This window comes from Rhopilema esculentum, chromosome 4 (genome assembly GCF_057945365.1).
Source record: "Rhopilema esculentum isolate cy_ngs chromosome 4, ASM5794536v1, whole genome shotgun sequence".
Lineage (NCBI taxonomy): Eukaryota > Metazoa > Cnidaria > Scyphozoa > Rhizostomeae > Rhizostomatidae > Rhopilema > Rhopilema esculentum.
This window is the reverse complement of record NC_142818.1, coordinates 5,417,343-5,438,803: the sequence shown is the minus strand read 5'-3', so window position 1 is coordinate 5,438,803 and position 21,461 is coordinate 5,417,343. Positions and strand designations below refer to the sequence as shown.

Sequence of the window (21,461 nt, the reverse complement as noted above, 5' to 3'; positions counted from 1 at the left end):
ATTTAGTATGGCCAAGAAACTAAGAGTCTGATGTCGAAATTCGGAAGTTTGTGAAAATTTAAAAAAACACATATCATAGCATACATAAGCATTCTGACATCGCAGAAGCTTAAGGTTGGGGAGATAAGTGGATGTACTAACAACACTTCTTTGAACGTGCGTAAAAGATTGCAACCTCAACCATAATAAGGGCTAATAATGGTTTCGTCTAGAGAAAGGTTAGGGTTACGGCAGTCACAACCAACAAAGTTAAGAGTAGGCAGTTTGAATCCGCACATTAATTTTGTTTTGGGTGTTTGTGGGGTCTGATCTGGAAGCCACAACCATGAAAGTTATGCGAGCAAACATTGACGTGCCTACGCTGAACCAGCTACGAGGGCAAGAGAAACCATGTTACACAACAGTACAGTAGAACAAAGCAGATAATTTATCTATTTCCATAAAAATTCCATAGAGGAGGACTACCATTAGTTAACAACTATACGTGCGCCACAGTGTCTGATGTTCATTTGATAGACACTGTTGTGTTTAAACAACTGATTTCAAATTATATCTCTCAAGCAAGAAGGAAAACTTATATTACACCTGTTCGCCAAAGCCCTAATTATGTGAAACATGTAAAAGCTACATACCTACATATTGCCAACTATAAGCATTGAAAAACTACATTAATTAATTGTTTTACACTTGAAAAAAAGTTGTAAGTGCGTTACTAAAAAATACAGCTTCCAACATTACATAACTACAGAAAATTACACTACTTAACCTATAAAGCAACAAAAATGAACTTCCAAGATATAATGGGTAGAATGAAACAATTGTTTTGTGAACTTAAGACAATTGAAGGCAGTGTTCATTTTTGCAAATATTTTACAAATAAATCATGGAGAGGAGATTTTAAAAGAATACACTATTCTAGCATAAATAAGTGTTGTCATCGACCAAAATAACACCAGTATGTCTGTTATTGACGTTCCAAAGAGTAATAAGCATTCTTACGAAAAAAAAGGGAAAACTAGAACCAATTGGACTAGCACGTTGCTGTTTTTGATGCTAATAAAAAATTACAGTCTACTGTAGAACTACAGAACAGAAACGATATAACAGGGCGCATTAAATTTCTCAACAACCCAGGGGCCATTCAAAGCTATTCCAAAGTCTACTCCAACAAAGAGGCCTGGCGAGACACCCATGGAGGCAAAATATATGCCAGGTTCGACTTTGTTGTTGATAGATACTGTGGGGTTTTACCCCCGTGATGGGAGAATTGCTTGATAGACTTTATTTGCTTATATTTCGCTGTGCTATATGTTTGTTATTCTGTAATAGATCTTTCTGAGAGCAAGCGACGTGAAGTATTCTCTTACGAGTCTTTCTTACTTGCCGTCTTTAGTCTTTCTTAACGTCTTAGTTTTGTTCTTTACTCACAAAATGATGTGTCTCATGTAAATCAAGTGTTATAAATTAACCTGAATTAAAACCAAGTAGGTGAATATCAAAATCATTCGATTAAACACCCTGAAGACAGCTTCAATGCTTCTAAAATCTGTTTACTGTTGATGTTTAGATAGGATATCACGAATTTCACCGTATCAATATTTTTTTCTATATGCATGCGTCTACGATAAAAAATAGATAGCCTTTTAGTTAACTAGCCACTAGTCTGCATAAAAATAGCATCACAGCACTACATTGCTAATTTAACATCCCCTTCTTTGTGAAGATTGGAAAGCCATTACAGGCTGTGTAAAGCAAAAGCATCTAAGTATTCTACTGCTATCAACTCCTCTTATGATACTTGAATGAAAAAATCTAAATTGTTCATTCTACTCTATGTGTTACACCCACGAAGCTCATGAACATACACGGTCTAGTGTCGCAGACTGAAAACAAGCGTGAGGAACTGCTCGTAGCCAAGGTCAACCCATCCATTTAACTGTCGATCATATCTTTTGAAGCCATCTGTTAGCATCTTCAACGAAAAAAAGAAACAAAGTAAGGAATCTTGTTGCAAAAAATAAAAATGGGTCATTTGGTATTAACCACTGTAAATGTTTTAGAAGTGGATCCAGTTTGATCCATTGGGCCAAGAAATTGCTGTACTTTGATAGGGAAGCCGATGCATTGTTTAAACAGAAGCAAGCTCTACCATTTCACTCCAAAGTCAATTTCTAATCCCAAAAGATAAGAACTAATTTGTCAACTTGCTAAAAATCACGAATTTTCCTTAAAGTTGTTCACATAAGAGCAGATCAACGATTATCCTGTCAATCGTCACAGATTTACTATAACGCTCACTGTGTTAATAGTCATTCTATAATGCACTATTTCTTTGCTATCAAATGTTATCGTTATAATCCATCCTCAAAATCAAAAGATATCAAGACAAGGAGAAAACAAAGCGAATAAAATACAATAGAGAATTGAAGAGCAAGATTGTATTTACCCGAAGAACACTGCAAAGTTGAACAAAATCGTCAAATCGTATTTCCAAAGTTCCAGAACGATCGAACCTTCGCATTAGAATATTGACGATGCGATCTGAAACATTGTAACCTAAAGGAAATAGATGCAAATATTCGCTGTCACATCCTTCACAATTTGTGGAACTGAACTTAACTGTCTTATTTAGAAATAGTGTGATATAAGATAACATTGCAAAAACGAGTGTGCAAATGTAGCTAATAATAAGTCTGTAAGGTAAAGTGCTAGAAAAGAATTGCCATTTTCAGATAACCTATCATATGGTTAAGGTGGGTATTGTATACTACCATTAGGTAGGGAAGTGCCTGTTAGAGAGAACACTTTTCTCTAGGATAGCTTTTTCTACCGCTTTCAGTCTTCCTACTGCTCTATTCCATTCCATTGGTTAATATGGTCTGAGCTTCCCTTTTAATCTGTTACTTATAAATTGTAGACAAGCTCTATGCAGTTTGCAGACACTTCGAATCTGCAGGCACGGCAGAAATGTGGGGCAGGTAGAGATCTTCGCTTGTGAGTATATGAAGATTCCTACAAGATCTCAATGTATTGCAGATGTTAAGTTTTAATATAACCTGCCAATAATATATGACAATTCAACAGGCAACTTCAAGAATGACAGACATTCTGGATAACCCGGCAGGACAGAAAATTAAGTACCCAAAGATGATGCTATTAGACATACACCACGAGTGATGCAGCATTAGTAAAAGCTCAAAATCAATCAAAAGAAAGTGGCAAACAAAAAAAAGTTGTTGAATTATCAACTGAAAATGATGATTTTCAAATTTGAATACAATTTCTTTTCTCTGTTTTACCCTCATAGTGAGCATTCTGAATTACTAAGATATATTTTCCTTTCTAGATACCTGCATGTAATATTTCTTTAAATGCATAAAACAGCTTGAATTCTCTGGAATTTTCCTTATCATTCTATAAAGGTTACTTGATGCAATGTGATGATGGTACTAGAAATCCATGCTCAAGGAAGAAAAATAAAAAAATGGTGGGAGTAAACAGTTGATAAAAACAGTGATGCTAAAGCACATAAGAATCATATTGGGCATAAGTAATTAAAAAAAACATTATAATTAATAAAATTGACAAAAATAGATACGTACCAAAACATTGTAGAGCTGAAACAAAACAGAAACCAGCTCTAAGGATTTATGGCCATTAGTGTCTGTTATATTTTTAAAAACACATCTAATTTTCCAGAAATATATGTTTTGGCAAATTCCTTCCTAGCCTGACTGGAGAAGTTAAAAGTCAATTTCAGCTTCACACTACAAATATTTTTCATCAGTAGAAGGACTAAAATATTTTTGACTAAGATGTATGTATACCAAGTAATCAACAGAAAAACATATCAAGTTATTACAAATGATGACATACGATGACAAATTCCTGAGATAGTCAGTTAGGAAAATTCATCTGTCTAATTTGATTTATTAAAATCATTCATGAGGACAGGATAAGCATCTTATTTTATCAATACACAGAAAGTTATAATCGATACACAGAAAGTTATAAAAAGCAATATACATGCATGTTTTGTAATTTGATACATTGAATATATACTTGCTACAACATACCTAAAATCAGCTCTCTTTTATCTATAGCACCACTGTTGTCCAGATCATAGTTTCTAAAGGTTCTACTCCATTCTGTCACATAATTCCAAAGAGATTCAAATTCATGGAAATCTATTGTCCCATTTCTATCTTGGTCAAACATGCCTAACAAAGATAATTGAAACAACATAATTTTTATTTTGAAAGAAAATCAAATAACTCCAGTGAAAAGGAAAACAACTGGATGGAAAATAAAAAACATTTTAAGAGCAAATTCAAAGGCACAGATAAGTAAAATGCGAATTACTGCCTGCTTAACTGGTATGTTGCAATTCCAAAGCATCAGTTTGTGCTGAGAACCAAAGTATTCAGGCCTCCAACCCCTATCCAAAAGATTTTGGCCCACGAGCAACGTTTTACTTGACAAACTTTACCCAGACTGCAGATCATGAACATTGTGGACGTATTACTCTTTGAGTGGAATGAAGTGGCTAGATTCAGTAATTAAAGTTTCATAATGGAACTTAGTCATAGAGATACCACCTCTTTAAAGCGAGCTAAAAATCGTGACCATGAAACAGAATGCCTAAAACTTGTCTGACTTGAATGACTTGACTTGCATTAGAAAAAAATTTGTTTGTTGCTGCTCAAATTTGGCATTAATTGTAGGGGATAAAAAAGCTAAATTCCCCTCAAACATACAAATACCAAGATTATTTCATAAGGGTAGTGAATGGCTCTTACATAAAGTATGCACAATTAAACTTTGGAAAAATTTTGACCTACCAATCATCAATCTTACAGTCTCTGGGTTGAACTCAGTCCATGATCCTAAGAAAAAACATTCCTTTACTCATTGTATAACATTTCAACAGCTTTCTTACTAACAAAAGCCCTTATAAGTCTTTACACAGTGTCTTATCTTGATTCATCCAAAAAGCTTCTTAAATTAGATTTACAGCAACATTTGATTCTGCCTCTCTTTAATAGCCGTTTGCTGAATAATTCAAATCTAAAAAATTTCCATCCATGAATTTAATAATTTACATTGAAAACCTTTTGAAACTTCAAGCATTATGATAAAGATTTGCAATGGTCTGTGGCAAAACAACATTTTTTACATGATGGTTTTGACAACTCGCTATACGTAGCCTGCTTACACCTGTACATCAATATCAATCAAACCATGAAAACAGCTATATGCTGGTCTTTCATAAAGTGCTCGAATGCGGTACAGGCAGTGCTGTATATGCAATTGGTGTATAAAACAGGACATTTATAGTGTTATAAGTTGCTATCTGAGTTCATGTGTTCATCATGCAACAGCAAAATTTGCCATAGCAACATAGAACCACCCTGTTCTGTACATCAAAAGGGTCAATCAAATCAAGTCATGTTATATAATATTATTGTCGTGTTTATATATGCATTATTGCTCGCAGCTCAAATACTGTTTCTCACAGATCACAGGTATCATCTCATAGTGGGTTTTTTCTTGGGCTACGCATAGCCAGAATTCGACATATTTTCCTGTGACATATACATATATACATATAGTATGTGACAAATACATTAGAGATATAGCTGTGAGCCTGGGTGATGAAATGTTTCAAAAAAGCTCTCACCATTCTTTAAAGCGTGCTGTAATTCTGTGGCATTTATCTGTCCATCTCCATTTCGATCGATTCTACAGGGTTAAAATAGAAATGCAATTAACCAATACTAATATATGAAATTATCTGTGTCATTTGCAGACCAAAGTCCCCAAACTACAAACTAAAGCTGGGTAATTAGCTAATTGACTTGGCCTAAGGAGATATGCTGAAATGGGCAGCCTTCCGGAAAATGCTTTGAAAGGAATTGTATCGCAAGCATAGAAACAAACGTACCCTCTAAAGACATTCCATAAAAATTCTCTACTGTCAGGTTGGTAGCCTGGACCGCCACCAAAATAGGCCATTTCTACGTAACTTCGTTTTGCAATCCACTTCCTACTTCTGCATGAACTAAACTCTAACTGCAATATTATTACCCTGCCTCGCTTTGAAATCGTGAACATTGTGACGCAATCGTGAACAAATTGAAAAGAGTAAAAGATCATACAAACATTAAACATACAAATATTATAAGAACAAACTTTTGCCAAAAAATAAAAAATTCAATTGAGGTATATTGACTAAAGAGCAAAATTGTCCCACGATGGCACTAGCTTTCTTTCAAAGCAGCTGTGATGAAATAACTGCAAATACTTTTGATTGTTTATTTTGAAACCAACACGAGTGGCAAAAAATATCAAACTGGTTTCATTTCTAAAAATTCGGCACGTGAGGCAAAATTCACACAAAAATACCGCCGTTACTCGTGCTATTTAGCTCAGCTAAAATCTCTCGTGTGCGCCTAGCAAAAAATCATCAAACAAATTTTGCATTTCCTTTCCCCCAAAGTCTCAATATTACACATATTTCATACTTTTATTTCAATATTTTCCCAAAATGGTACCCATAATAATTCTGCATGTTTCTTCAAATGGTACCCATAATTCCGCATATATTTCAAAAACTGATACCGATAATCTCGCACTTTTCAGAAAAAGTACGCCTAAATAATGTTTAGTATGAAAAAAAATTGTTTAATAGGGTGCCGGTTCGATTAAAATGTAAACTATAGAATGGTAGGGGGCATATAATATCCATTAACATTGAAAAAACCTCTTATTTTACCGGATTTCTACCACGTTTAACTACATTTGTTCCATTTTCAACATGATTTGACAGCGCTTAATTGGATCTGACCTCATTTGACTGAAATGAAATCATGCAAAAATTCTAACCTAAACTGTTAAAGCTATAGAAAACCAATAAAAAAATGTGTCAAAAGAAAGATACGCCGGATAGGCTGTCCTTCGGATTCTGTGAATCTTCCAGTGGGTGATTTAAAAGTAACAGGCAGGAACAAAGCAAGACAAGGAAGTGAGTCAAATTTATTGTATAACAGGATTTTAAAATGAAATAAATGTGAATCTAATTATTCGGTCTTCGTCTGAGTAGGCAGGTATCGTTTCACACTTCAAAATGCAATTTAGGTATCGAAAACATGTCAAGAATACAAAATGCCTCCAAAACTAAGCATAACAGAAAAATAACAGAAACAAAAACATCAAAGCTGATTTTTAAAATGATCGACCTGTTAAATGTAAACCTGTTAAAAGTGAATCAAACAGAAGACTTGTCGCAGAGCTACGATTGAGTCTATACGAGTTTAAATCTCAATTACTTTCCCATTTCCTAGGCATTCTTGCTTTTTGGTATTATAAAAATACAGTTTCATTCAAGTAAAGATTTGTTTACATGAAGATTTCAGCATAAAATTGAAACAATTTTTTAAAACAATAGATGAAAACATTACATTCTAAGCTAAAATTGTCAGCGGGCAACATTTGAGGTAGTATAGGCATTTCTTTCTTCTCACGAATATTCATTTCAACGGCCAACACTCAACAGCTTATAACCTCAAAAATATGGAGTAATATGCGCAAAAATAGCTTTTACCATAGCAGTTGCTTCGTTGCAAAAAATGAAGTTAGATTCTTCTGAAAATGATTTTAACTTAATTCATACACAGCTGACTTTTGACTCTATGTCTAACCTCTCGAGGTACCTACTTTATCAACGCTCAAATTGAGTGGCTAGTTTTGCATCATGTTGCGGCAAGCATATGCAGCAAGAGACGTACTGAAGCTAAAATCTAATGATGTAGAGAATACAACACACACTCGTAGTTGCTGACTGAATGTTTTCTGACGCCAGGGTACTTATCTACACAGAGAGAAGGAGAGCATTATCATAAACACTAAAATTCATCATCAGTGATCAGTAGCCGTGGTGTCATTACTATCTGAATATTTTAGGGATGGAATATTTGGGCCTAATGTTCTAAAACTCCCCGTTTGAATGGCAGTGTAGGCGCTCTGTCCATCGCCAAAGGTTTCAACATTATGTTCCATGCATCCTCTAGAAAATGTCCCTTTCCGGTTAATGTCCACATTGTTAATGTTTCATAAAGTTTGCTGAACGGCAGACGTTTCATGGGATCGTATTTCCAGCAACTTTTCATTAGTTGGTAAACACGTTGTGGGCAACCGTCCGGGCGTCTCAGCAGTTTCATGCATCGTATGCGATCACAGACCTGCACGATTTGGGAAAACATAGTCAATTGCTACAGAAAATAAGATGAATGGTCGAAAAGGGTTTTACAATGGTCTCAGACCATTACTTTTCCACAGACCCGAAGACTGGAATTCACTCCAGAAATAAATATAAACAGTCCAAAGTACTAAGCAGTTTAAAAATTTACTTGCGCTTTTTCTTTTTAAATAAGTGCGCATATTATTTCTGCAGTATATGTTACGTTTTAGGAAATGCTATAAATTGCTTTTTGCCGGTCTGCATTTGTGTAATTTCAAGATTGATAAAATTAAAATTTACAAATCTTTGTAAATTGTAAAATTAAGGGATGGTACCTATAAGTAACACTAGTAAAATTTTGAAGATGCTTGTTGGTTTTTCAAAGTTGTTTCTTGTTTACAAGACAGTAGCACAAAGCTTTGTCTAGAGTCCATTTTCAAAAAGCGGACGGCACAAACGTCATTTAAATCCTAAGCAGTACCTCCTTGAACTGCTGACTTCATAATCTACAAAAGCACGCCCACCAGTAATGACTAAGTTTGTGTTTAAGATTTTTCCCGCCCAGTTTATGTTGCTTTCCACACTAAAATTTTTGTTCCCCTGTAGAGAAAGTCTGACAATTTTATAAATTTTTGCCAAAACGCAGGTGCAGAATTCATGAAGAAAGTTTGCTCTTTTCAACCTCTAGTTTTGAGATCCCTGCCGAGAATTCATAGTTTTTGACATTTTCTCGCTAGATTTCCAATGGTGTCATCGTTACTGGAAGTGGGGTGGATAATTCATGGAGGTGAAATTTATTGGTTACAGCATAACCTATGAAAGGTAACCCAGCAAAACATTACCCTTCCAGTCAAGTGCCTTAAATTATGACAATCATACAAGCCATACCCATGGACCTCGTTTCCAGCAGATTTTGCAACAATAATCCCAATCAGAAAAGTTTAATTCTTTGCATCCTTTTCACATGTCTAGTGTTATGAATAAAAAGCAAAAGTTTTCTCGTCTTAATTCTAAAAAAGCAATTGTATCGTTTGTATTTCTAATCAACATCATACCTCCTCATTACTTTGTCCATAAAAAGGTTGAATTCCATATGTAAAAAGCTCCCAAAGAACAACACCAAATGCCCAAATATCAGACTGGATGGTGAATTTTCCTACTGTCAACGCTTCTGGTGGAAGCCAACGTATAGGTAGAAGGTGCTGCCCATCTATTCTGTAGTAAAAATAATCGAGGCATTATTCTGACGATCTATATCACTATCAGAAATACTGACTAATTCTGCGTACCAAGTTAGGCATCGGTCAGTGGGTGTTGAAGGGGTGGGCGGTGGACATTGGCAGTGGGCGTTGGGGGCTTGGTGTTGGGCGCTTGGCAGTGGGCGTCGGGCGCTTGGCAGTGGGTGTTGGGCGCTTGGCAATGGGCGTTTGGGACTTGGCGCTTGGCGTTGGGCACTTGACAGTGGGTGTTGGGCGCTTGGCAGTGGGCGTTGGGCGCTTGGCAGTGGGCGTTGGGAGCTTGGCAATGGGCGTTTGGCGCTTGGCAGTTGGCATTAGGTGCTTGGCAGTGGGGGTTGGGCGCTTGGCAGTGGGCGTTGGGCACTTTGCAGTGGGTGTCGGGCGCTTGGCGTTGGGCACTTGGCAAAGGTTGTTGGGCAGTGGGTGTTGGGCAGTGATTGCGGGGCAGTTGGTGTTGAGTATTGTATTTTAGTAAGTAGGTCTTGGCAGTACGCCCTCTGACCGATCCCCAACTTGGTACGCAAAGAATAATGGCTGAAGGGGTTGGTTTAATAGATAAAATTAAGAGACACAAAAGAGATGAGAGTCCATGTTATGGAAAGAGGGTCGATCAATGCGTCCTACTAAGCAGGGGAGAATTTAAAAAACGCACATTCTACAATGAATTAAAATAAACAATTGATCGATGTGACGGTAAGAGCAAAAGAAATGCGTACACTAGTTTATTCTCCAACAGTTTACTTACAACAGTACTGCAAACGCCATTCTTACATTAGAGTATGTTCACAATGTCCCTAACAGTCTGACCATAAGCTTATTGTTTTAATCACGCACTATTCCATTCACTCTGTTACATTCAAATACGTCATGAGTTGAAAACATGTCCTTATTCATAATATATTGTTTTGTTACACAAATGCATCATGTTTACGATATGTACTAGCAATACGTACCTGTAATAATCATGTTCTGCTGAGGAAACATCGTGAGCGAGTCCAAAATCGGCAATTTTAATATTTGTCTTGTTGTTCACTAAGCAATTCCTTGTAGCAAGATCTCTGTGGACAAATTTGCGTTCTGCTAAGTACGCCATCCCAGAGGCGATTTGTCTCGCTATACCAATCAGGTCCTTAAAACTTATTTTGGGAGGCTTGAATTCGACTTCCTCGGGTAAGATCCCATTTCTACCAAAGCTCGCATGAAAACTTCCTGATCTATCTCTTATATAGTTTGTGAGGTCACCAAGTTCCATGAACTCTTCAAAAGAAACGTAAATATGACGTAACAAAGCCATCTTTTAATGCACTCTCGCATTCATATTTTTGGTTCAATGCTTTTATGCTCAACGTTATAGCATAGGTCTCAGTGTCAAGCTCAGTCAAACAAAGGTTTATAGTTTACAATTCATGTTAAAAGAAGGTGGGAGTATTGTCAGCAGTCAGGAGTCTGAAACAAGACTTTCATTGACAGGAGCACGCCTTTACGAGGCGAATGAGTTGTGACATTTGTATTTCTTTGCGGTTTTAGTTCAGTTTCTAGCTGCTTACAATGATTTTTATTAAGGTTATGCTGTAACCATTTGATAATTTATGCACCCCGTTCCTTGTCAAATAAAGAACGGTTCTTACTTTATCAATTCCAAAGCAACCTTGCTTAATAAGATCCGTGTAAATTTCGCCTATGCCTTTTAGTTGTCCTACGAACATATAGCTGGGATGCTCACTATGTTGCTGAATGGTGCATAGTATTTCGGTTTCACTTACCCAAAACCATGCATGGTGGTCCCTTGTCATCAATACATACCCCAAGCAGTGCAACAATATTTGGATGATCAAAGGATCCAATCGTTTCTGCCTCATTTTTAAAACTGTGCTTGACTTTCTCTGAGGCATCGTCCTTCAAATATTTAACAGCAGCCAACTTGGGTTCCTTGCCAATCGGGGAGCTAAGCTCGCATTTCACCACCTATTGATGATAAAAGATATCAAGATATCTTTCAGGCAACTGGAGACAAAATGAGCAATGCTAGAAATTCAATACCAAACATAATGATACAGTTGGGTATGGAAGCACACAATGAAACCAAAGCATAGTGCAGATTAACGTTGCTCAATATTATCGTTGTACCGAAAACTGGTGCAGCTATTGAAGTTGAATTATGCCAGTATGTTTCTAATACAGTCGATATTACTTCCTACCTTTCCGAAAGCTCCCTCGGCAATTGGTTCAATATACTTCAGCCTTTCTCTTGAAATTTTTTCTAGACTCATATCTTCAAAATGCACTGTCTTGTTGTATAATGGGTTGTCTTCATCATAAGCATCGTTGGTCGTGCTTGCTGCTGTCATCCCATCGAAGAAATCCGACTTCGGAATGTTCCGCATCGATACACTTCTGGCTTGGCGGTTAGACTGCATTTTACATCGCCGGTACGAAAGCAACAGGATTACCAGAATAATGACAAGTCCTAAACCTCCACCAGCAGCAGAGAGAATGAGTGTAAGTGAATCCTGTTTCTTTTTGTTGTCCTTATCTCCTGCTTTTGATTTTCTCAATTCTAACATAAAAAACCAAGAAAATTTTGTAATTGGAAGCAGAAAAGTAATGCAAGATCGCTTGCTCTCAAATGATGAACGCTGAAAAATATCAATTTGTTTCATTGCCAATAAGCTATTCATCAACTTGATACCTCTCATCGTTTCCAAAGCCATTTTTTCTCCAGCTAAACCAATACTGTAGGAAAGTAAATCTTGCGGCTATCTGCCAATGTACACAATTTCATAAAGCCTGCATAGAACTTTTACAATAAATTTCAATTTTCTAGACCAATGTCTAGCTTGTTGAAACTTCATTAAGACGAAACACTGCACCAGTTTACCCAGTCCCACCTAGACGATATCTCAATTGAAAATTTTGAGAAAGTCTCGATCGGCCCTTGCGACATAGCAGCTTACAGTAGACATATCCCTACATTTCTATAGTCCACAAAAATAAACAGCAGTAAAGCCAATTACTTGCTCATACAGTAGATAAAGCCCTTCAGCCTGCACAATTTCATAGAAAAATCTTTAAGCTCCGAATTCGTACGAGCTAGCTTTTGATTTTCGATAGCTATTGGTAGAAGTTTTCCTCAATTTCTAATACATCCTACCAAGATATTTTTACATATAGCCGAAATAGTTCTTACCAATAGACCTGGCCAATCACTTGAGAGGTATGCTTTTTGGAAACAGTTTGTATGATTTTGTAATTTGCATTCACATATTATAAGAGGGCTCAAACCGAGAGCTATTCTTATAGAAACCAAAACTAGGATTATTTAATTAACAAGAAAGTAACTTGTATCGATGTAATTGTAACATAGTAGAATAAACTAATACGGTAATTGAGGAAACAAGTTGAATTCTTTGATGAAGCACTATTTGTGCAATGCTTCAGGACTTTTTCTTTTTATCAAGACTTTTCTTGAGGAGCTTATTTAGATTTAAGCAAACAGTTTAAAGCATCCAACTACCACGATCTGTTGCGTCTTTAAAAGCTACTTATTAAAAAAATTAACCTAAAATTCAATCGTTTCCCTAAAAGATAAGCAACGGGCCACTCTCATTTGATTTTATCAAAGCAACTTACGAAAAATAGCCTCAAAAATACTTCACGTACAGAAAGAGTACTTGTCTCTACGCGCCTCCCTTCAAAATGAACACCCTAAACTGGGACTCTCTTGCTCTATTCACAATATGTTGTTAATTCTTCAGTACTAACGGTAAGGCAAAAATAAAAACTTTACTACTCACGCTGCAGTGCTTGTGGATAGAAACAGCTTGCTGTTCCAGCCGGACTCTTAACAGAGGGGAACTTGCTGCAATCCGGAAAAATATTGTCGATGTTCAAATACCCATCCTCGATACGATTGATGACTTCACTCCATTCTGTTTTGCAGATATCATCTTTGATAAGTTCGCAAGCTTCTTTACACAGCACCTTCTGAAACAGTGATCCGTTGTGGCAACCAGGGCGCATGACTGTGAGACAAAGAGCCCTGTAGAAAAAGCACACTTACCTTTAGTTACACATTAACGAGGCCAAGATGCTAAGAAAGACCTCATTCATTGTGGGCTTCTCCTTTCAGGAGTGAGGGCTGTATGCACAAAAATTAACCAATTGTGCAAAATTTGATCTTCTGGCCACATCCTATCTTTCTCAGAGCATCATCTTTCTCAGCTGCCCGTCTCTACGTTTCAGCTGATTGTATGAAAATATACAATGAAATATGACAATTACAACCCCGGAGGTCTGGAACCTAGAACCCCGCCCTAATGATAGCACAAGAGGTGATTTTTAAGCTCGTGTCTCTATATCCTTTTTAGCGAGTCAAACTGAACTGCCCCATTCCACTAAGTTTCTGGTCGGTATCAATTACAATATGCACAGTTCTTCTAATAATCTTCCGAATTATTAGCAAACTTAAGATACGAAATCTAGATTCAGGACAAAACACAATACTATTTAGGCATCATTACCAGTAGATGGTGCAATATCAAATGAATGAATGCTATAGCAGTAGAAAAACTCGATGAACGTGTCACAAAATGTTATATAAAAACCTCTATTGATAGTTACCTTAACGTTATGTAGCGGGAAGTCTCTTCGTTAGTGACTTTGACATAGGTTCAAAAATTACTAAGTCAGATGAAGTCGGTAATAAATGAAAGTCAATATGAAAAGGTATAACTTGAAATGATAACTTACCACCTAGATCCTTTGAGACAATTTATTTCTGCACCATGATTTGTATACAAAGATGAAGATATCTGCCTTAGTGTAGTATCCAAATCAATTAAACTCTTTCCACAGTCAATGCTTACATCTGTAGTGTTGTAATATGACGTCACTTCAGCACAATGCTTGAACCTGTATACCTCACATCTTTGGCATGCTTTGTATCTAAATTGAAGCCATAAAATTTGAGGCAGTGTATTTAAAAATGGACTCAAGGGACTTTGAGGCTAGTAAGGGTGAAGGTATTTACTCCGTAAGGGTAAATCAGGCTAGCCGTTAAAAAATCAATAAATAGCATTGATAAAAAATCAATAAATAGCACTGATAAAAAATCAATAAATAGCATTGATAGCTTGTACGAGGAGAATAGAATTTGGAGATGCATGAGGTGAATTTTACAGAAAAAAGAAAATTCCAAAACAATTTGCTCTGATGTGCTCTATATAGTTCAGTTATTCTACAGCATAAAATTTTAGCATCGATGACTACATTACAACTTATGGTGGCATAGGTTGACTACGATACTAAATGGTGCTCTCACGAAATTGTTGGTACTTTTTAGAATATTTATCTCAAGTAAGCAAGCATTTCCTTTTTAGCCTGTAGACTGTACCTGGAGAAAAATAAAAAAAGCGAAGTCTGATGTATTATTTTATAAGTGCATGTTGCCAAGACTTTTGATGGAGGTCTCTGTATAAAGGAGAGTATGCCATTGCTCAAGTATTGATCAATTTTACCTTTTTTGTTTCGAATAGCCATTTTCAATAGGCGTTTCCCCAATAAAACTTGGTCTTTGATCTGTTTCAAGAAGCGGGAAGAGATTAAGATAAAAACCATTCACCAACTGAAGTTTTATCATTTGATTATTTCATAAAATAGAAATATTTAGCTTTTGATTATGAATGATTGTTCTAAATTACTTAAGAGCATCCATGATAAGTTCTGCTACTGCTTCCAGCATGTTGGTTGGTGTGGACGTCATTTCCTTCCCGAACACTTAATGATAGAGAAAAAGTGATAGAAGAGCTCAGAAAGCGCTATAATAATATGAAAAGGCTAGGTTTTTCACCCGGCAAATGTAATGAAAAGATCAAAATAGGTAATGAATACGTCACCCCTCTATACATGTTCCTTTTGTCTTGTTTACGTGCCATGGGGGGGGGGACAAAGGTCCGCTATAGTGTCACACATCTGCTGACCAGGGATGTAGTGCTAGGGGGCTAAGGAGGCTGAGCCCCTTGTTAATGCTGGAGAATACCTAATTTCTATATTTGCTTTTTTTTGCGAATTGTCGCAAACGACTCCACCTTGTTATTTTGATAGCATTACACAACCTGCATGACAACACATCGTATTTTCAGGCACAGCTAAAGCCCCAAACATCTTGTCTTCGTCGTCTTTTCCTCGTTCTCTATCTGTGACATGTTATAAATAGCATCCAGCTCCTTCCTTCACAAACAATGCAAATTTCGATAAAGGCTGGTTTAAGGATAATGCGGGGGAAATAATACGGGGTCACGAAACAGAACAGTGAAAAATTTTCATTAAATGTCCTTCTATATTAAAGCGAGAAACGGAATTAGGCAGTACAGGGGGGAAGGGGTTTTAGCTGAAATCCGTTAAAAAGAATGTGAATTTGGGACAAAAATTGCATGACTGATTTCATGTGTTTTATGAAAATTATCAGAAAGTAATTTGTAGCACCTTATTATGATAATATATCTAATAAAAATGAAAAAATACTTTTTCAAAACCGTTTCTACAAACATCAGAGGCTAGTCACTATGTAGCTGATTCTGTTTGGGAATTTTCGACACAAAAATTATTCTTCTAGTAAGCGATGTCAAATAGAATTGTCCGTTTTAAGAGAGGAAGGGGTTCGGTTGAGTTACCCGCGCCTATTGTTGTTAGCTGGGACAAAATCATTTTTTGTTGATCCGTAAACATTAAGGCCCATCTACTAGAATACAGAGAAAATATTTACAACGCAAACAAATATCCGAACAGTTCGTTCTCTACCAAGGGTCAGGCGAGAGGACTCTGATGAAGTAAGTTTTTTGCTAAACTTGTCCGTTTTATTTAACATTTACTTCAAACAAACTTTGTAGCCCAAGTTTTAGCATTCTCCTTACCTTGCTGCTGTGACGAGGAGCTTGCTCTTTCCAGATGCAGGGTACACAGGACTGCTGTTATGAGCCATAAAGCGATATCAGCCATTATCATCAACGTTCGATCAAAATTTTACACCGCTTCAGAACCTGGAGCTTTTTCGCAGGCTGAATTTGAAATGAGCAGCACATTCAACATTGTGCATGGGAAGTGATTTAGGCTTCCGTGTGAATTTGCTACAAGTCCACACAAACTGTCATAGCATGTGATGACTGTTGACAAACAGTCAACATAGTGTCAATCAGCTCGTCTGCAGCTTGAGAAAACCAATGGCTGAAGAATACAGAGCCGATACAGAGGCACATATTCGTTACAATTCGTCTGCAAACAGTGGTGGCGCCAGGGGAGGGCTAGGGGGCTACAGCCCCTCCGTCAGATACATCTAGCCCCCCCATCGGAGAAAATTTTAGGTTATTGTCGGAGCAAATTTGACAAAATAACGTACAAAAACTGCTTATTTTAGTCATTTTAGCCCCCCTGTCGGAAGCTCCAACCCCTCTGTCGTAAGATTTCTGGCGCCACCTCTGTCTGCAAAACTTGCATAAAGGCATGTATAAAGAGCTATGATATAAAGAACAATTATTTGATATTCAGGATGAAAAATGCCGCAGGATTTATAAACTGGATGTCGACCGTTCTTGCTTGAAATTTGTATTGGTATTCTAGTGCACAACTGTCTTGGGCATAGCTTACTATTCATGTACTGATTATTAAATTATTTCTTTTGTTTGTATTTACTTTCGGCGACTTGTTATTACATATTCTTTCTTGATTTGTTATTTTCTTGATTTTTTTTATTCGTTTCGCAAGGCTATTTTTTCTGACCATTTTGACGATCTCTTTACTAAATTAAATATTTCCATAATTTTTTGAAGCATACGTGGTTATGATAATAAACTTACCCTCGGACAAAGTAATTGAAATTGATTTATAGATGAAAACGCTTTATTCAATCGCTGCCCATTTAACAAAGCTAACCCTGTTTGGTGACGGTTATTACTTGAACTAAATTTAAGAAAAAACGTGTCACATGAATCGGGGTACCGTTTTTCCTCTTACGAACGCGGCCCTCTGATAAATGCCACCCTCTATTGCTTTCAACCAACCATTTGCAAAAATGCCGCCCTCTTGAAGCAACGCAACTTGAAAAGCGGCGTTCATTAGAAAACATACCAAACAAGAAGTAACGAATAGTTTATACGCTAACTATTCCATGACGTGAACACATCCTTTGTGAACTTTAAAGTTTTTTCACACAATCTTTATTACTTGTTTTTGGGAAAAAATTGTTTAAAGTTTGTTTTTAATCATTTTTCATCGCATTTTTCTTGTCATTTTTCATTTGAGAAACCTTCATTTCGTATTAAACACCACAACACCGCTCTCTGATAAACGCCGCTCTCTATTAAACCTCACATCCAAAATTTGGATTTTGCAATAAACGCCGTGGTGTTCTTTAGAGGAAATACAGTATGCAGACTTTAAAATGCAAACTGTTAATGTTACAAAGAAGCGAATGTTACTTTGGGATTTTTATATTGGGTGATTTGGGATAATGGGATTTTTGTTAGGGAAACGAACCAGAGAATGTCTTTTAACAAGTGGGGGCTGGAATTCTGGGCAATAATTAATGTCTTCAAGGGTTCTCCAAATGGGTCAAGCTCTTGCCAGACCAGCTTTCCTGATGATGGCCTCCCTGGTATCCTGGTTTTTATCTTATCTTTCGAAATTCTCCGAACTTTGAACTTTGCCAAGACCAGTACATATTATAGCCTCATAAAAACAAAGTACACTTTCTAGAAATGGATAAAATGCTAAAGTAGTGGAAGGCGTGAAAGCATCTAGAGAAAAAATTTGCAAGCGTTGCAATTTCTTTTTAGGTGAGAAATTGCGATTATCAAAACAAAAAGAGGTATGAATGAAAAAGAATAGTGACTGCATTACCATTTTCAGCTTACAAGAAACATAAAAGCTTAACAGCCTAAAAGCTAATCACCTTTTTTAATATGTAAAAAAAATAGAATACAACTCTGCTCCATAATATTCACCAAAATACTTTATATAAAGATCTAATGGTCGACAAATATGAAGTGACATTCAATAATCCTACTGCATCTTCTTTACATTATGCTTTACATACTATAACAAAAAATTATTTTTATATTACGTATATTACAGTCAGACGGACCTCGGTGAGATTTGCGGAAGTTACGACAAAGCATTGCAGCTTCAAGAGAATTTTCTCCATAAAAGACCTAAATTTGTTAAAAAAGTATTTTTTCTAAATCTATTCTTCAGGTTGCGCATCGGATGGCACATCAATGCGCTTCAGATTGACCAAATGTCGCATTGTAGGTCTGCCATGAGGACAATTCCATGGATGCTCAATTTCAGCCATGTGACTAACCAGCGTCTTCATTTGCGAGATATTCAACGCATTTCCAACCATAGTTGACATACGACACGCGCGGCTGGCAAACATACTTCGCACACGGCTTGGCCTACACATAACCCCAGGATTATCACTGAGCATAAATATCAACTCTTCGATATCTTGAATATCAAACGTCCAGTTTTTGGAAGTTGGCAGTGACAAAAGCTTGACTTTCTGTCCGGCCTGTTGGTTTTGATCAACGTTGAACTCGAATCCGTTTCTGCGAAAGATTTCTAAGTTGTCCAGCAGAATGCTTTCATTTACAGGTGTCAGTTCCAATGGTCTTGGTTGGATCAATCGTTGACCTTTCAAACAATGCTCTTTTTGTAATGTCTCGAAATTATATTTTTCATCGCTTGCATGTTGATCAATGATAAATAAGTCATCCTGTACTTTAGCTATAATAAAACCAAGATTAAACTGGCCAATAATTTCCATGCTCCTAAAAGCTTCCTTAGAAACGTATTTCTGAAGTTCTTCCTCGGCAGCATTGTTCTGCTGTGGTGATATTTTTGCATGGAACCCAAGAAGTTGTGAAGGAGCAGATGAATCGGTATCCATCTTCTCTGAACACCAGTGTTCTTTAATCTTATTTATGTCAAATGAAATTTCAGCCCCATGACTTGTTAATCTTGGCCTTTTCACTTGATTGTAGCCGTCATAATTCGAACCAGATACTTCTGATTCACAAAAAACAGGACTATGACTTGTACACTCATATTCGGCATTGAAAGATGGTGCTTTAGGGATACTCGCATCATCCCTAATATCGACTTTTACTGGCAGAGAACTGCGGCATACGACAACGCTATCAATCTGTTCGTCTTTGATATCATCCGAATTTTTCCTGGTCTTTTCCTCAGCAGTACCGAGCCCTTTGTTTCCTTCTTCCATCTCACATTTAATATGAACAATATTGTAGCTGCCAACACATTTCTGTGGTGAACTGCTTTCACTCTCCCTTTTTTGAAAGTCCTTTTGTAACTTTGCTTTCTCTCCTCTTTCAGGTATCGCACTACGGTCAAAACATTTCACGTTCTTCTCCTCAACCAGTTGGCCTACAAGTCCAAATGTTTGCCTTCCAGTAGTCGATCCTCCATCCAAACTATCATCTTTTATATCTCCGTTCTCAACAACTTCTGTTCTGTCTTTTTCCTTGGTTACCTTGAACGTAAATCTATCCATATTGAGCTGTTCATGTTTTTTCCCTTGTGTTTCGGCTAAGGTATCTATTTTGTCTTTCGAAAATCTACTTTTAAATTTGCTCAAAATTGAAGAAACACTCGTTCTGCTTCCATTATTCAGTTTTGCTGTACAATTAGCTTTCAAATTATTTTCTTTCACAACTCCATTAATTTCAACACCGTCCTGGCCTGAAAATGATGTGCTGAGGTTACCATCTTCTATGCCTCCGTCACATATTTGTGTAGAAGGACTCACGTTTTGCAAACTTAACATGGGGGATTTAGTTTGCTGTGTCATGTTCATTTGATAATTACCTGCAGAATCAGAAAACATCTTGAGCAAAGATGATTTCAATACAGCGAGCAGGAGCTTCTCATTCTCAATGAATATCTGTCGTTTATCAGGAGTTAAGTTGACATCAACCATATCTAAAAAACATATTATAGATATGAGAAGAACTTCAGAGAGTTTAACCTTAAAAATGAAAAATGATCTGAAAACCTAATTTCAAAAATAACTTTCTTTGCAAACTATAAATTCAATTTTGTTATCACAATTTTATCTTCAAATTTTCACATAAGAGTAACGCCTGGTTTCATTATACGATTCCTTGTTGATATGTATAGTTCTAGCAGTTGTTCAGCTACAGACAAAAAGAATGAAAACTATGGTATATTAGTGTTCTGTGCTTTGGTTCATAACATGTATCACAAATTTTGAAACAATAGCAGGCCCATGGGTTCAAGGGGTTGTCTATATACCATCAGTATGGTAACATTTTATTTTACAAAGTTTCTCTGTCTCTTGGTAATTTGGCAGAGGGATTTTAATCTTCATAGATTTCAAGACTCTTCACGCACAGTTAAAACCTCATTTATCAGTAATTAATAATGCTGGGACGTGGTGTATCTCTGACAAATACATATACAGATAAACATTAAACCATTGAAAATGAAAATGAAAAGCAGTTGAAAACTAAAATGAACTCTTACCAGTTTTTAGGTTGATATCAAGGAACACAAATGGATTCTGATGTCTATTGAACATATGATAAACTTCATTAACCAGTCTTGAGATTTTAGCAATATCACATGGCCTTTTGTTAATGAAAAAGAATTGTCTATCCAAAGAGCTTCTCCCACACTTGTGATCAACAAATGAAATATATCCATCAATAGAAAATATATTTTTGCTGTCTGGCAATTTTTTTGGAGAGATATTGAAACCCTCTAAAATGTCCTCTGAAGGACAGGTTTGCTCAAACTTCATCAAACTCCGAACCTATAAGAAAGTTGTTCAGAATATGGAAAAGTTAAATTAAATAAAGTTCACCATCAAGAAACAATTAGAAAGAAAATAAATTTTGTATCTGATGTAGAGAATTTACAGATTTTACAAAGAGAAGTTTATTTTTGAA

General features: G+C 36.4%; 2 protein-coding genes across 3 annotated transcripts; both read right to left on the bottom strand.

Annotated features, from left to right (window-relative positions):
• Positions 1-404: 404 nt before the first annotated feature.
• Positions 405-6,015, bottom strand: LOC135691445 (programmed cell death protein 6). The gene is made up of 6 exons (XM_089115469.1): positions 5,945-6,015; positions 5,681-5,742; positions 4,842-4,886; positions 4,077-4,220; positions 2,447-2,556; positions 405-1,972 (listed from the first exon to the last, which is right to left on the bottom strand). Exons 1-6 carry the CDS (start codon positions 6,013-6,015, stop codon positions 1,871-1,873), a joined length of 534 nt encoding a protein of 177 aa, XP_088971595.1. The 3' UTR covers positions 405-1,870.
• On the bottom strand, positions 5,675-21,313 carry LOC135691426 (mismatch repair endonuclease PMS2). Of its 2 annotated transcripts, XM_065209289.2 has the most exons (10): positions 16,389-18,716; positions 14,994-15,054; positions 14,227-14,421; positions 13,272-13,516; positions 11,676-12,034; positions 11,241-11,442; positions 10,431-10,734; positions 9,295-9,454; positions 5,945-8,240; positions 5,675-5,742 (listed from the first exon to the last, which is right to left on the bottom strand). In XM_065209289.2, the coding sequence occupies exons 1-9, from the start codon at positions 16,477-16,479 to the stop codon at positions 7,980-7,982; spliced, it is 1,878 nt and encodes a 625-aa protein (XP_065065361.2). In that variant the 5' UTR covers positions 16,480-18,716; the 3' UTR covers positions 5,675-5,742; positions 5,945-7,979. The 2 variants fall into 2 exon arrangements, with proteins under 2 accessions (XP_065065361.2, XP_065065360.2); XM_065209288.2 differs by lacking the exons at positions 5,675-5,742; positions 5,945-8,240; positions 9,295-9,454; ... (3 more) ...; positions 13,272-13,516; positions 14,227-14,421 and adding an exon at positions 21,037-21,313 and having other exon boundaries at positions 16,389-20,472.
• Between the last annotated feature and the right edge of the window lie 148 nt (positions 21,314-21,461).

Coding starts and splice junctions, on each gene's coding strand:
- LOC135691445 (XM_089115469.1), bottom strand. CDS start 6,015: ATGGCCTATTTTGGTGGCGGTCCAGGCTACCAACCTGACAGTAGAGAA. Junction 5,743..5,944: donor TTATGGAATGTCTTTAGAGG/GTACGTTTGTTT, acceptor TTAACCCTGTAG/AATCGATCGAAATGGAGATG. Junction 2,557..4,076: donor TAAAAGAGAGCTGATTTTAG/GTATGTTGTAGC, acceptor TATTTCCTTTAG/GTTACAATGTTTCAGATCGC.
- LOC135691426 (XM_065209288.2), bottom strand. CDS start 21,313: ATGAAGTTTGAGCAAACCTGTCCTTCAGAGGACATTTTAGAGGGTTTC. Junction 20,473..21,036: donor TGATATCAACCTAAAAACTG/GTAAGAGTTCAT, acceptor TATGTTTTTTAG/ATATGGTTGATGTCAACTTA.